The following is a 12856-nucleotide window of genomic DNA, read 5'->3' as shown; positions in this document are numbered from 1 at the left end:
CAGAATGAACTCCGGGAGATCACGTGACGTGAACAAAGCGAACTGCAGAAAGGCACGTGCAGGGCGCTCCCAGAGCGTGATGTGGACAGGCACCGAGCAGGTTACAGACCCTTCTGTTCCGAAGAAAGAGACCGCTAACCAAGCAGTTACGAACTCTGACTGGGCACCCCCATTAGGTTTAAGGCCTGGCATTAACCTGGGTGACCCTCAGTTCAGTCCTCTGGGCCCCAGAAATGATCCTTTCTTCCAGACTGTTTCCTACCTGTAGCATTTTGAGAGTCCAAGAGCCGCTTTCATTTTGTCCTCTCTGTCCCTTTCAGTTTAAACTGGCACGGTTTCTGCTAATACAACATCCTCAAAAGCACCGTGAGTCTCCCATGTATGTCGTAGGATTTACTCTATTAGACATGAGGTTCCTCCAAAGGTCTTTCCCGGAAAGTCCATCTCTATTCCTTGTTTCCGCTGAGGTGGTGGACAGGATCCATCAATCACATGTTTAATCTCTTTAGCAGGAGCAGCAAAAGGTTATCCAGTCATACGCTTGGCCTTTTCTCCACCGTATGCTTTCCTAACAGTAAAACCCCTAATTTTAGCATCTTCTGCAATCTGGATAGGCTGAGAAATTAAAAAATCATCAAGTGCTGATTCCTTTTTTGCTTAACAGTTCTCCCCCCAATTTTTCTTGTGTTTTACTATAAACAGCAAGAAGAAACCACACTAACACTTCGCTTAGAAATACCTTCAGCTAAATGTCTAAGTTTATTGCTTAGTTCTGCTTTCCGCATAACTACAGGAATAAATGGGCTAAGCTTTCTGCCACTATATAACAAAGATTCTCTTTCCTCCAGTTTCCAATAACATGTTCCTCATTTTCTTCTGAGCCCACAGCAGCAGTACCTTTAATATCTAAAGTTCTACTAACAGTCTGTTCAAGGAAATGTAGGCTTTTTCTATCGAACTCCTCAACATTGCTCCAGCCTTTACCTATCAGCCCATCCCAAAGCCACGTCCACACTTGTAGCTGTTTGTTACAGCAGCACCCACCTCCAGGGACCGGCATTTGTACTGGGTCCCTGTGGTTGCTCTACAACGATCAGAAACTGTGCCTTAAGACAACTCGTTCTTCCCTTTTACAGTTCTAGAGGCCCAGGTAGAGGGGCGAGGACATCTAGAAGCCAGACGTCTATGAACACATTGTTTACTTTAGATTTGACTTTGGAACGCTAGGAAAATTTTATATAACACTAAATTAAACAAAAAAGCAACCTCCCTCAACCAAAAAAAGGGCTAAATGAAACAAAGTTGGTGGCATAACCACACAGCAACAAATTACCCCAATTAACTGTAAAACACTGTTACCTCTACTGAATGATACTCTAAAGACAGTCAGTGCAAAAAGCCGTCACCTTTCCAGTTATCATACTGTTGGTGGTCGTGATGACACTATCGTTCCAGGGATCGAACAAATGAGCAATGATGCTGCTGCTGAGAACTGAGATTTTACATCTGGGACAGAGAAGATCTAGATGTACTATCGATGAGGTTAAGTAAAAACCCTAAGGCCTGAATTTGAAGCAGAAATACCACAATGAACCTGTACGAAAAAAAAAGTCCTAGCTCTGTCCACAGGAAAAAAAATCTAGAAACTACCACCAACTCAGTAGCGGTGAGCGACTACAATGCTCGGATTAAGGTTTGTAAGTACAGCTGACCCTTAACCTCGGCTCGAAACTGCTCCCACTTACACGTGGAGGTTTTCAATTGGCCTGCGCAGTCCAAACCTGCGTGTTCAAGGGTCCACCGCACTTCCTACTGATGGACAGTTCCGAGGTGGGAAACACACGGACCAGCCTCGCAAGCAGCCCTTTCTGCGTCAGCAGCCCGGATTATACCTCACGGCATGGCCCTTATTTAGATCTTGATTCAAACAAATTGTTAAAAAATTATGACAACGGGGGAATTTCAACACTGTATACTTGGATAACATCAAGGAACGAATGTTAATCTTTTTAGGTGTGATAACGTGTTGCGGTTATGTTAAAAAGAATCCTTATCTTCAGAACTACAGAGCGAAGTGTTTACAAATGGAGTGAAATTATACCTGAAATTTGTTTCAAAGTAACCGAGGGACGAGAGTGGCATTTTTAAGTGGGTGCTTATGGGTGAAACGAGATTAGCCATGAAATGATAACTTCTGAAGCTAAGTGATAGGTATACAGGGGCTCCTTACACTATTCTACTTTTACACATCTTGAATTTTCCACTTAAAATATTAACTTCCAGAAGGCATTTGGACCGGTGGCCTTTAGAAATGGTGAGGCCACTCCTCTTGCCAGTGACTGGTTCGGAAATGGCACTGGACCCAGTTTGGGCCCTTTTGGAAAGGGCGGGAGGCTCCGGAAAAACGTCTCACTGTTCCTCAGAGAACTAAGGGAGAGACCGAGCGTTCTTCTTCCTCTGGATGTTGAGGTACCCGACGTGGTGCATGAAAACGCCGCGGCTTCCCTGAGGGAGGAGCCGGCATCCTGGGGGTGGCAGCTCAGGGAGGTGAAAAGACCTTAGGCCGCTGATGCCACGCACTGCTGAGACACTGACCACGCCGACAGGGGGCCTGCCTTGTTCTGGACTTCCTCTGTCGTGAGATAACAGGTTTCCTCATTGTTCAGGCCGTTCTGAATCAGATGCTGCGGCCGAGGGCGGTCAAGAAGGTGTGTCAACAATGAGCACGGCGGTGCTCCAGTCACACTTCCCAGACACGGAAGCTGAGCGTTACACATCATCTGTACACGCCACTGTACAGATGCCTTTTCATGTTTGTTTTCAAACATTTAAAATGTAAAAACCATCATTAGCTTGCAGGCCTGCACAAAATCCTTGTTGTAGAGGAACTATGTGAACTGATAACTATGATGTTAAATGATGATAATTCTTAGAATTTTTAGAATGCCGAACACAGTACATATATCAACAATCAATTATAATTATAGCTATGATTATCTGCGACTGGTATTACGTATCTCCAAACTCTGTCCTCAAAGATATAGAAGCGCGCTAGATTCATAAACTTGAGAGTGCCAATCATTAAATCTGTCTGCCCTGATTACGTGGGGTTTACTGAAATAGCTCCCCATGTGCCTCGCTGTCCAGAGTGCTCATCGCAGCTGTCACTAGTGAGCTGCTAAGTCACGTAACTATTGAGTCTCGTACGGGGAAGGCATGAAGACTGTGTGTGACCTAAAAAGACAGCTCCGGGGACATCAGAACTGCTCTTTGGACTCCCAAATGTGACGTGGTTTCAGGATTAGACCAGGGCTGAGGTGGTGTTAGAGATGCTCAGTAAAGCTATTAATTTATTCGGGGGAGAGAATAAATCGAAGCCAGAGGAAGTAATGACAAAGTATAACACAAGCCCTGGACTTAGTCGGGGTCTAACCTGAGCTCTCCACAACAATCTCTGACAAATCAGTTCTCTAATCAGGGCCCACTTCCTGGCTGTAGAATGAGGAGACTGGATTAGATGCTGTCTGATGTCTCTGCCAATTTTAGCATTCTATGGATCTCTGAATGTATTCCCTACAAATGTCATGTCTAGGTTCAAGAAAGCTCTGAACCATCTTCCCTCTTCCTTGGAAGTCAACCGGTATCTGCATCCCCAAGACTGACGCTGCTTCTCCAACCCTCATGTTCCCATGAAGCATCTGAGGAGCATGTTAGAACGAAGACTCAGATTCAGTGTATTAGCGGTGAGGCAGAGACAATGCATATCACAAATTCCTACGTGATGCTGATGCTGCTGATCCTCGAAATGTACTTTGCGAAGCACACCAGTGGTCCCCTACAGCCCTGTTCGAAAGCTCTGTGTGGAAGTCATGAGGGAAGTATAAAGGGCCAGGCAGCTGAGCACCCTGCAGAGGAGGTCCCTGAAAGAGCAGCCCACATGCTCCTTGCCACCTTTCGTCATTTCCGTGGTACCTGATGCTGCCACTGCAACCAGCTGCTCTGAGACAGCTGGGGAGTTCTTTCAAGCACTATTTAATTCTCTAGCCCTTATCTGATAATCTTTTGCTTTCTTCCGTTTTCTTTTTTGAAGGTTCTATAATTTTGATCTAGTTTTGGTCTTTTGCCTGGGATTCAAGAATCAGGAAGGCAAAAAAGTGTCTGTGTGATAAGCTGGCAAAATAAAACTCTGAGATAAGAGAAATGGATTACTTATTAATAAGTAAGTGCCAGGAAAAAATTCCAGTTGGCAACTAAAATTTAGGAAAAACGAAATCTTAGTGTCTAAGAAGCAAAAGTCTCTTGGGCATTAACTTTTTTAAAGTGGAAGTTTCAGATTGTAATAAAATGAATTAGAATAAGAGAGACAATTATTTGTACTCACTCTCTACCCACTGCAAAGCCATGAATGTAATTACAGTTGAAAGCTGTGCTGACTCTAAAGTCTCCAACTCTAGAAAGGTTATTCAAGCAAGAGAAAGAAACATAATACCATATTTTATACGACAAATAAATAAATCTTATTTATTTGAAGAGCTTGTAGCATAAAATCTAATTTACCTCTGATAAAGCTGAAGAAAAGTGATTGCAGTTTTTGTGCATCAAATGATAGGCATTGCCTTTGTATTCTTTTCCCAGTTCTTCTAGAATTTTTTCTATATCATCTTCTAGGAAGTCAGTGCTCCCTAAAACAACAGCTTCTCTTAAAGAACACAAAGAAAAAAGAAAAAGAAAAAAAAACATAGCTGTGTGAGTTTTAGGTATTTATACAAAGCATGCTGAATGACTTGCTTATTTCCAGGAATATCATGATTGATGTAACAAAGCAAGGTTAACGTAATATTAAAGGTAAATGAGATACTTAAAAAATTTCAGTTAATTTAGTTTCCACTTTTCTGCAATAAATTCTTAAGTACACTACTTTTGAACAATATAAATGCAAAATAAGACATTTTCTTTAGAAAACAATGTCATTACACTAAAAATGTAATATCAGAGTTATTTTTACAACTATTGTATAAGTAGTTCTATTATTAGGGAACAAGATACGTGCTGCAAACATTCCTGCCTAGTCACACATGCCATCAGGTGGCTGGCCACATTCTCTTTCAGAAATAATCTTTTAATTTATCTGCTACTGTGTTGCAGTGAGATGAACTGTCAAACGACTACTTTTTTTTTTTTTAAAGCACTATAAAACCAAGAAAAAACCCCAACCCAACCTAAACCAACCCCTCACCCTAACTACTGCTCTGGAAATGCAACAGACGTTATTCAACAGAAGGTGGACTTTTAGTCAGATATGAGTAAGGCATCCAGAGAGCTGAGAATACTTAGGAAACCTTTTTATCCAGCAGTCTTGCCGACAGGGAGCCCTGGCGAAGAGATTCAGGAGGGCATTACAGGCCCTGGGGTACGTGTTTCTATTCGCTGTGGGCCAAGGGAACCACGAACACAGTAGTGATAAACGTGTGTAGCCCTACACTGAATTTCAATGGTACAACCTCATTCACTATTTTTCACTTGGCACCTATTATAGGCCCAGAAGTTTCTTTAACTCTCCCTGAAACTAAGGTTCCAAACATTCCTTTAAATACAAACCTTGAGCAAGGAATGGAAATGTGACGACTGGCATTCAGAGTTTCAGGGCTGTTTGCTACTCATCAGGCTCCCATGTACTCATATCCACATATTTTAGGTTTATCTCTACATGGAATACATGTACTTTAACAACAGTTTTCTGGCTAATCAACTATCTAATTCTTTGAGATTTATAAACAGTACCCCTTTCATTGGGAAAATGAAGAAGAGCTTTTTAATAGTGTTAGGTCACAATAAAACTTTCCTCCACCTCACTCCAAACAGGAGACTGCACAGAAGCAATCATTGGATATGAACGTTTTCTAAAGCAGAACTTGAGACAGAATAACTTATACAGGTCTTTGGTAAAAGCAACAGACTAGGTTATTTCAGGCATTGTGTTGGCTGATTCCCATCTTTACACAACCACTTAGATTTGATTTTAAAATAAAATGTCAGCAACTAAAGCAATGTTAAAAGAAACATTTTAATTTCCTGGATTTTAATCTATAGAATGAATTCTGTATGCCTGAAAATAAGCTTTGGCACCTAAAACAGCGTAATAAAAATTATCCTCCCTACTTACTTAAATTTAAATGTTTCTCCTAGTTCAGAAGCATTTCCTGGGGAAATTTCAAATATTCCAGAAAAGGGATAAGGATGGCCACCATAAGCAAATTCTGAAAAGAGAAAACTCATGATTTTTAGTATTTATCACACAAAACTTAACCAGAATGCTGAATTAGCTTTTATGAATGATGAGGATAAATAATAATGACACTAAATATTTTCCAGTTTATTAACGCTTTCACAAACATCTCACTCAGTTATTGCTTGTACAGAACAGTTGACACAAAAGACCTGAAACTCTAATAATGAAAAACGCTCAGAGGTAACGCTGAGTTTGCTCTTGCTGGCAAGGAGAGTGACCGACACTCCAAAGTGACAGGGCAAACTAAGTAGGTGGTCAGTCGGTGTTTCGCCACTTTCTAAATTAAAACGATCAAATTTCAGACTTGTACGTTACTGGAAAGCTGTCTAATAAAGAGTTTCCATGGTACCCAGGCTGAAGACTCTTGGTTTATCTCTAAGAGCGAAACACTAGCAAAACTGAAAAACTGAATTCAATTCCCCTCATTTGAGAAAAAACATACTGCCAAATTAACACATCCACTCACACACTCTCCACAGCAAATCTTTTAGCTGGGTAGGAGCTGCCTGCACCATGAGGAACGTACACCCAGGCTCGTCACATACAAACTCTCCTTCAGAACAGAATGGAGACTGACTTCGGATCAGGAAGGAACTAAAATTTCTGGCTACAATTCTGATATGAGATACTTAAATATTTAAGTGGCAAATCTTAGTGGGCTTATTTAAAGAATTCCGAACAACTGTTTAAATGAATCTCATCACTTAAAATTCATTAAATATGAGCTTAAAAGGTCTAAGAACAAAGCATGAGAAGGAACAAGGCACATACTAAGTTTACTTTTGATTCAGACCTTTCATAAAAAAAGCAATGATATAAATGAGAAATAAAGTGTTTAACATTCAATTCTGACATATACATTAAATTTTTTTTTTATGACAAATCATAAAAATCAGGTTAGACAAGGGAAGATTATATTTGGATTTTTAACGTTTTTTAATTATAGTAAGGAAAGCCACAGAGACATTTACTCTTCTATTCGAGAAGCAATCGTTCACTTTCAGGAATATGTTTTGCCCTGGCTTTGCTAAGCTTAGAGACCTGATTTGGACCATGTTTCTAATCACTCCTAAATCATTTTATGAAAGGGAGCAATGATTAGGAAGACACAACAGCAACAGACTAATATGTAAGAACACCCGGGTTCAAGTTCTAGTCCTGTTAATATGAGCAGTATGACTTTCAGCAGGTTTTTTCCCCCCTCTCATTTGTTTATTTATTTCTTTGCTGTTTACAACTTTTAGCAGGTTTGAGCTTTGGTTTCTTCATCTGAAAAATGGAGAAAATGCCACATGCCCTTATCCACCTCACAGCAGCATGGTCATTTGGTTCAAAACTTGATGGCACTTTAAAAATTGTAACATACCATACGAATTCAGTTTAAAAGGAATTTACACACGGCTTTGGCAAAAGCCAAATCAAAGGAGGAGCAAACGCCCCCGACTACGATCCCACCCATAGCAATTCTCCTGCCACTGAAACTTTCAGCAGGAGTCTCAGCTTTTTGGGGGAGTATTTGGTAGATGCAGCCTTTCAAGTAAAAATGAAGCTTAAATAGCAGATCCTTCCAGCCAGCATTTAATATGCTACATTACACCTAGAAGCGGCTAATGTGCAATATAAAAAAGGGATAATAAAAACACCATACTGACACATTTAAGTAAACGAGCCTTTTCTTTGTATTAGCTAAAGCTGGCGTGCAGTCTTCGGGGGTAACCAAATAAATGGCGATAACACGTTCTAAGAGGTGACAAAGGCTGCCTCGCTGAAATGAATAAAGGCATTTCTGCTATAGGGTGAGTTTATGATTCAAACTAATATATTATCACAATCCTGATGCAACCGGGATGTGATCTGTTGTGTGCAGGACATTGCTGCTTACAATCTGAATTATCTTGCACCAAGAGTGGAGGACAGAACAAAGGGAAAAGCTGTTGAAAACAGAGCTGCTGGGTTTAAGTGGCTCCTGTCACGTTTATCATGATAAAAGGTAATAAAGACTAAAAGGGGCTGAGTTAATGACAAAGGCCATCGTTCTTGAGCAAAAAGTTAGAGCTGTCAAGGGCAGATTTGCTCGGTGATATTTTAAAACTTTACAACTATATATTTGATGGACTACAAAAACGAAGTACTGAAATTCCCTCAGGAAATTGGTATTTCAAGTTTGACCCCCTCTAGAATCAATCCTTCCCAACCAAAACGATTGTTTCTATCACGTTCTCAGAGCAAAACTATCGTGGTATAACAATCTCAAGAGGTAAATATTGAGACATAATATTTAGAATTAAGGATAACTAAATGAACCTACACTCATGTGCTTTGGTACTTTTCCCCCAAATATTCAACTTTAGGCATTTTTTCAAAATGCGACATAAAGATAAGGAGAGATGCTCTTCTACTTTCTGCAATGCGACATGGAAGCAGTTACAATGAAAAGGGAGAGCTAGAGTTTTGATTTTGCAATTCCTTTAAAGCAAAAAAAATCTTCAGAAAGTACATTTGGACGGTGTGTACACGTACCTCTGCCATATACTTCAATTCCTGAATGAAAGACTCCAATTCCAATGGACGAGGTGTACTCGTTCATCCAGTACTAAGAGAGAAAGGAAAGATTCAGAATATCTGTTCATGTACGACTCAACTTCATATGATAGGAAGCTACTACTCCCCAAATTGGCCTAATCCCATTTCTTGATATTTTTCCTCACCCCTCTGAAACTCCCACAATAACGACCCATTTGGTCCTATCTCTGTGCCTCTGCCTGTGCCACATATCACCTGGGTAAGGCCCTTCTGGGGCAAAACAAATGTCTCGATTTGCTTACAAGCACATTAGCTAAGGCCTGGAGCAGAAGCCGTTAAAATATAAATCTGGTCAGGTGGTGGAAAAAATGAATACAAAAGCTCTCCTGTTAGTGACTTTTTAAAAAAATCAAGACATCTGCGTTCATATCTATTTTTCTTCTATCTTAAGCATTCCCTTTTACTCTCTGGTGAGCTCCTTTAAGACAGGGGTATTTTATTCTTTTCGAAAAATGTTTAAAAAAGACATATATATGACATGTATAGCATATTATGCCCTGATTCAGCTCAAAGTTTGATAAGAATGTAGGAATAAACATGAAGCACAAAGGTTAGAACATTTTCTTATAATTGGCATGAAAAAAATTCCCAGAAAAGGTAATACCTGAACCGGGTTTTTCTTAGGAACAAATGAGATTTCCCCAGATAGAAAATTCCGGGGACGGATGGGGTGGAGGGGCATGGGAAGGAAATGTACATAAGTGGTGTGATATGAAATTACGGTGGATGAATGAGAAAGGGGTTAAAAGGACAGACTGCAGAGTTCTCGTCTACACACAGAAGACGAGAACTGAGTTAAAGCTCATTAAGCAAACATGTGAGTGACGCTTAGCACACAAAACTATCAGGTTAGAGGGTACATAATTTGTCTTTAATTTTTCTAGGTTTATTCAAGTTTCAACCTCAACTCCAGACCCATTTTCTCCTGGACTTGGGAAAACGCACATTCTCATATATTGCTGGAAAAGCATAAATGGATAAAGTCATTTTTTTTCCTACTACGATGTAACTGGAAGAAAAATTAAGCAACAATAAACAAGAAATATATGAAGAAGAACAAGGGACTCTCTCATCTAGGTATCAAATATTTATTAAAAAGGTATGGCACCACTGTTACAGCAACAGATCCTTTGTGTGTGTGTGTGTGTGTGTGTGTGTGTATGTATATATATATGTATATATATATATACATATATACACATATATACATATATATACACATAAGAATCTGGTATATGGTAAAGGTGGTCTTTAAAATTAATAATAAGGGCTGTATTATTTAAAATGTGTTGACATTTCACATATCTAAATATTCTAGTGTCTAAAAATAATCACAAAGAAAATAAAATAGATTGAAAAAAATCTTAGATGAGAAAGCCAACCTAGAAAAACCTAGAATTTATAGAGGAAGACAAGATATTCGACATGAACATTTACAACCTTTTATTGTATAAAACTATATTAATAAGGTCGGAAGATAAACAATACACAGGGAGAAAAGATCTGTAACACGTATAACACAGATTAGTAGGAGAATACAAGTTTCCTTCTCTGTCTCATTCTATTTGGCTCCTGCTTTGGGCATCCTGAATTTAGATGGCGAGTCAGGAAAGTGAGGGATATCTTTTTACACCTGAATCAATTTGATTTTGGAGGGAGAGTAGTGAGGGTGCATATAGCAAGGGATTTCTCAAAATATTTATCTAAATCTATTCGATTCCAGAGTTTGGGCAACAAAGGTTCAGACAGCAAGGGATACTGTATTTAAAAGCTCCACTAAAACAGAACAAAACACAACATAACAAAACTCCAAAACCCAGAGACAATTGAGCAATCATAGAAGAAATTAGTAGTCAACAAACATGGACTAACAAGGTCATTAGTACACAGAAAAACAGTAATTAAAATAAGCTGCCATTCTTATTTTACCCATCAGATTGGCAAATCCAAAAACGATTGCTAATACTTGGCGTTGGTAAGGGTGTGAGGAAGATACTGCAGAAAAGTGAACCAATGGCAATTACTTAACCATTCCACCTCTTGGAATCTATTCTACAGAAATACTTGAGCATATGTAAAGACATAGTCGTGGACATTAACTGCTATTGTGTATGATACCGAAATACTGGAAACAATCTAAATATCAGTAAGGGAATGGTTAAATTATAGTAAATCCATATTATGAACTATCATACAGCTACATTTTCCCATGTTATAAGAAAAAAGATACCTTTGCAATGGGAAAATATGGTGAATATCGCCTTATCCAAGTGATTAAACTGAGTATTGTCAATAGTTGGACAAACTGATGTCATATGCTCCTGATGTAACGAATGAGAAAGCTCACATTTCCCATTGCTTTTCTTGTCGAATATGCCACAGTATAACCATAAGGAAAAGGCAGGTAAGTCTGGACTGTGGAACATTCTCTGAGAAAAGTGGCCTGTTCTTTTGAAAAATAATGACATGGAAGTCAAAAAAAGGGAGGCTCCTTTTTAAAGAAGATTAAAAAGACATGACAAATGCAATGAAGGAATCTTAACTGGCTCCCTGAGGGGCGGGAGGGTGGGGGGAGGAAAGCCAAAAAGACATCATTGGGACAATGGCGGAGATACTAATAGGGACTATACATCAGCGGTATTGTGCCACCTGCAAATTTCTTGGGTGTGATCACAGTAGAGATCACAGGTTAGGTAGAGGACGTCTGTTCAGGAAACGTGTTGACGCAGAGATGAAATGCGGTCATGTTTCTGACTTACCTTTGGTGGGGGTGGGTGGGGTGGGAAAGGGTAAGAGAAAGCAACATGGCTTTTCCACTGGTGAATGTAGGGGAAGAGTATACAGATGGTGCTCTTCTTACCACTTTTTGTTGGAAGGTTTAAACATTTTCAGAATAACAAGGTAAGGGGAACTAAAGAGATGAATCTAGTCCTTGCCTCCTCACAACAGAAGAAGGTGCCCTTCTGAGTCCCTTGCTGCCCTCCCCCTTCGCCCCCTTCGCCCCCTTTCCCAGTGTTTTCCGCTAGCAGAGGATTCTCCGAGTCTTTTCCCAGCCACAAGTCTCCTGGGAAGCCGACTTCAAGGTCTTAAATTGCCTTTTCCGTTTGAGAAATCCCATTGTTTATACTCTTCGCAACCAATAATTTGGTCTGTGTGCTGCTGACTTCCTTAATGGCGGCTCCAGCAGGCCTTTGCTCTGGATGCTGCCAGCTCGACCTACTGCTTTTCACGTGTGAGCTTCTCTTTCAAAATACAGGGTATTTTCCAAAACGAGATATATACATTAACGGTTTGGCTACAACATCTACAATAAAACACTGTCCACAATGTTTCAAACTCATAGTAAATTGAGCATTTTTTCCATTTGATGTCTAACATCACTTAATTTTAACAATATATCTTTTAGTGGAGCAGTAAATAGCCTTCTCAAAGTGTTTTTGTAATAAATTTCTATAATGGGAGTCTAAATGTTTTATTAAGAGACAAAGATTTTCATGAAAAAAAAAAAATTATACCCAATCAGTGGCTTTTGGTCAAAGGGTAAAAACAGGGTTAGGATGGGAAAGCACTTGTCAGAGTGAGGTCCTGAACTCAGAAATCTTTTATTCTCTGCGCTTTCACAAATGAAAATCATCTCTTCCATGCTGAGGGATCTCACGCTTAGAACTCTCGTATGCTGCCTGGGAAGGTGCTATACTGCTTTAGTGTGAAATTTCCCTGCATTCAAGACTTTACATTCTAAAAAATAAAAGGATATGCTTTGACACATTTTATAAATTGCGAAATCTGTAAAATGACAGAAACTTAAAAATTAGAGAAAAAGGTACCATCCAAAAATGCAGTCGGCCGTCGGGAGTTCAGTGTACTGCGATCTGGCCCATGGGAGGTTTCTGAAGAAGCGCGGAGGAACTAGCATGGAAAATGACGGCCCGATGGCTTGCAAGTGGTGGCGTTGTCTCCACTCTCAGATGGGAAGCTGGACAA

General features: G+C 39.8%; 1 protein-coding gene across 3 annotated transcripts in view; it reads right to left on the bottom strand.

Moving 5' to 3' along the window:
• The window catches only part of DESI2 (desumoylating isopeptidase 2), a 55175-nt gene that overhangs the window by 20823 nt on the left and 21496 nt on the right, over window positions 1–12856 (bottom strand). For all 3 annotated transcript variants that reach the window (XR_005657355.1, XM_039883247.1, XM_039883248.1), the window contains 3 exons: window positions 8810–8882; window positions 6164–6257; window positions 4558–4699 (listed from right to left, as the gene is read on the bottom strand). Coding sequence is in view for 2 of the 3 variants with exons in the window: in XM_039883247.1 (XP_039739181.1) it covers window positions 4558–4699; window positions 6164–6257; window positions 8810–8882 (309 nt within the window). In the remaining variant the exon portion in view is untranslated. The remainder of the gene's footprint in view (window positions 1–4557; window positions 4700–6163; window positions 6258–8809; window positions 8883–12856) is intronic.

The sequence above is a fragment of the Pteropus medius genome, unplaced genomic scaffold, assembly GCF_902729225.1.
Source record: "Pteropus medius unplaced genomic scaffold, Ma_sr-lr_union100, whole genome shotgun sequence".
NCBI lineage: Eukaryota > Metazoa > Chordata > Mammalia > Chiroptera > Pteropodidae > Pteropus > Pteropus medius.
The sequence above is the reverse complement of the archived record's forward strand: the minus strand, read 5'-3'. Positions and strand labels throughout refer to the sequence as shown.